The following is a 508-nucleotide window of genomic DNA, read 5'->3' as shown; positions in this document are numbered from 1 at the left end:
TAGCTCTCAAGGACTATGTGATCCCCACCCAGCCCCCAGGTCTGGATGGCCATCCCAGGAACATCTGGGCACATGGATCCATCCCAGCTCTCATCTCAGCCGAGCACGGGACCAGCTCGTCCCCGGGCGCTTGGGAAGAGGAAGGCAGCCGTGACTCAAAGGAGCCGGAGGAGAGGAAACCCTCGTGACCAGGTTTTTTCCCCCGCGTGACGACGCACCATGGGAGCAGCGACGACCAGCATCACGCAGCACGTGGTGGCTCTTCCTCCGGTGTAGTCAGAAATGAGGCCAGCGAAGATCCCCCCTGCAAGGAGGAGTTGCAGGTGTCGGTCACACCACCACAGCAGCAAAGCTTCACCCTCGGCTTAGCCCAAAATCCAACAGGATGCCGTGCTGTGATGCTCTTTCATCCCCCAACTCTTAAGCAAGATGCCCCCAAGGTTAAATATAATAACATCAGAGTGAAGAGCTTTGATTTATCCACACCGCTTTCTCCCTGCAGCTGGTT

At 57.1% G+C, this 508-nt stretch overlaps 1 protein-coding gene across 1 annotated transcript in view; it reads right to left on the bottom strand.

The window, feature by feature from the left end:
- The window catches only part of SLC37A2 (solute carrier family 37 (glucose-6-phosphate transporter), member 2), a gene marked incomplete at its 5' end in the record, with an annotated part of 6,521 nt that overhangs the window by 2,567 nt on the left and 3,446 nt on the right, over nucleotides 1-508 (bottom strand). Inside the window, one exon of the mRNA XM_010286483.1 lies at nucleotides 219-304. Within this exon, the coding sequence (XP_010284785.1) occupies nucleotides 219-304 (86 nt within the window). The remainder of the gene's footprint in view (nucleotides 1-218; nucleotides 305-508) is intronic.

This window comes from Phaethon lepturus, unplaced genomic scaffold (assembly GCF_000687285.1).
Source record: "Phaethon lepturus isolate BGI_N335 unplaced genomic scaffold, ASM68728v1 scaffold26724, whole genome shotgun sequence".
Classification (NCBI taxonomy): domain Eukaryota; kingdom Metazoa; phylum Chordata; class Aves; order Phaethontiformes; family Phaethontidae; genus Phaethon; species Phaethon lepturus.
This window is presented reverse-complemented; position numbering and strand designations above follow the sequence as displayed.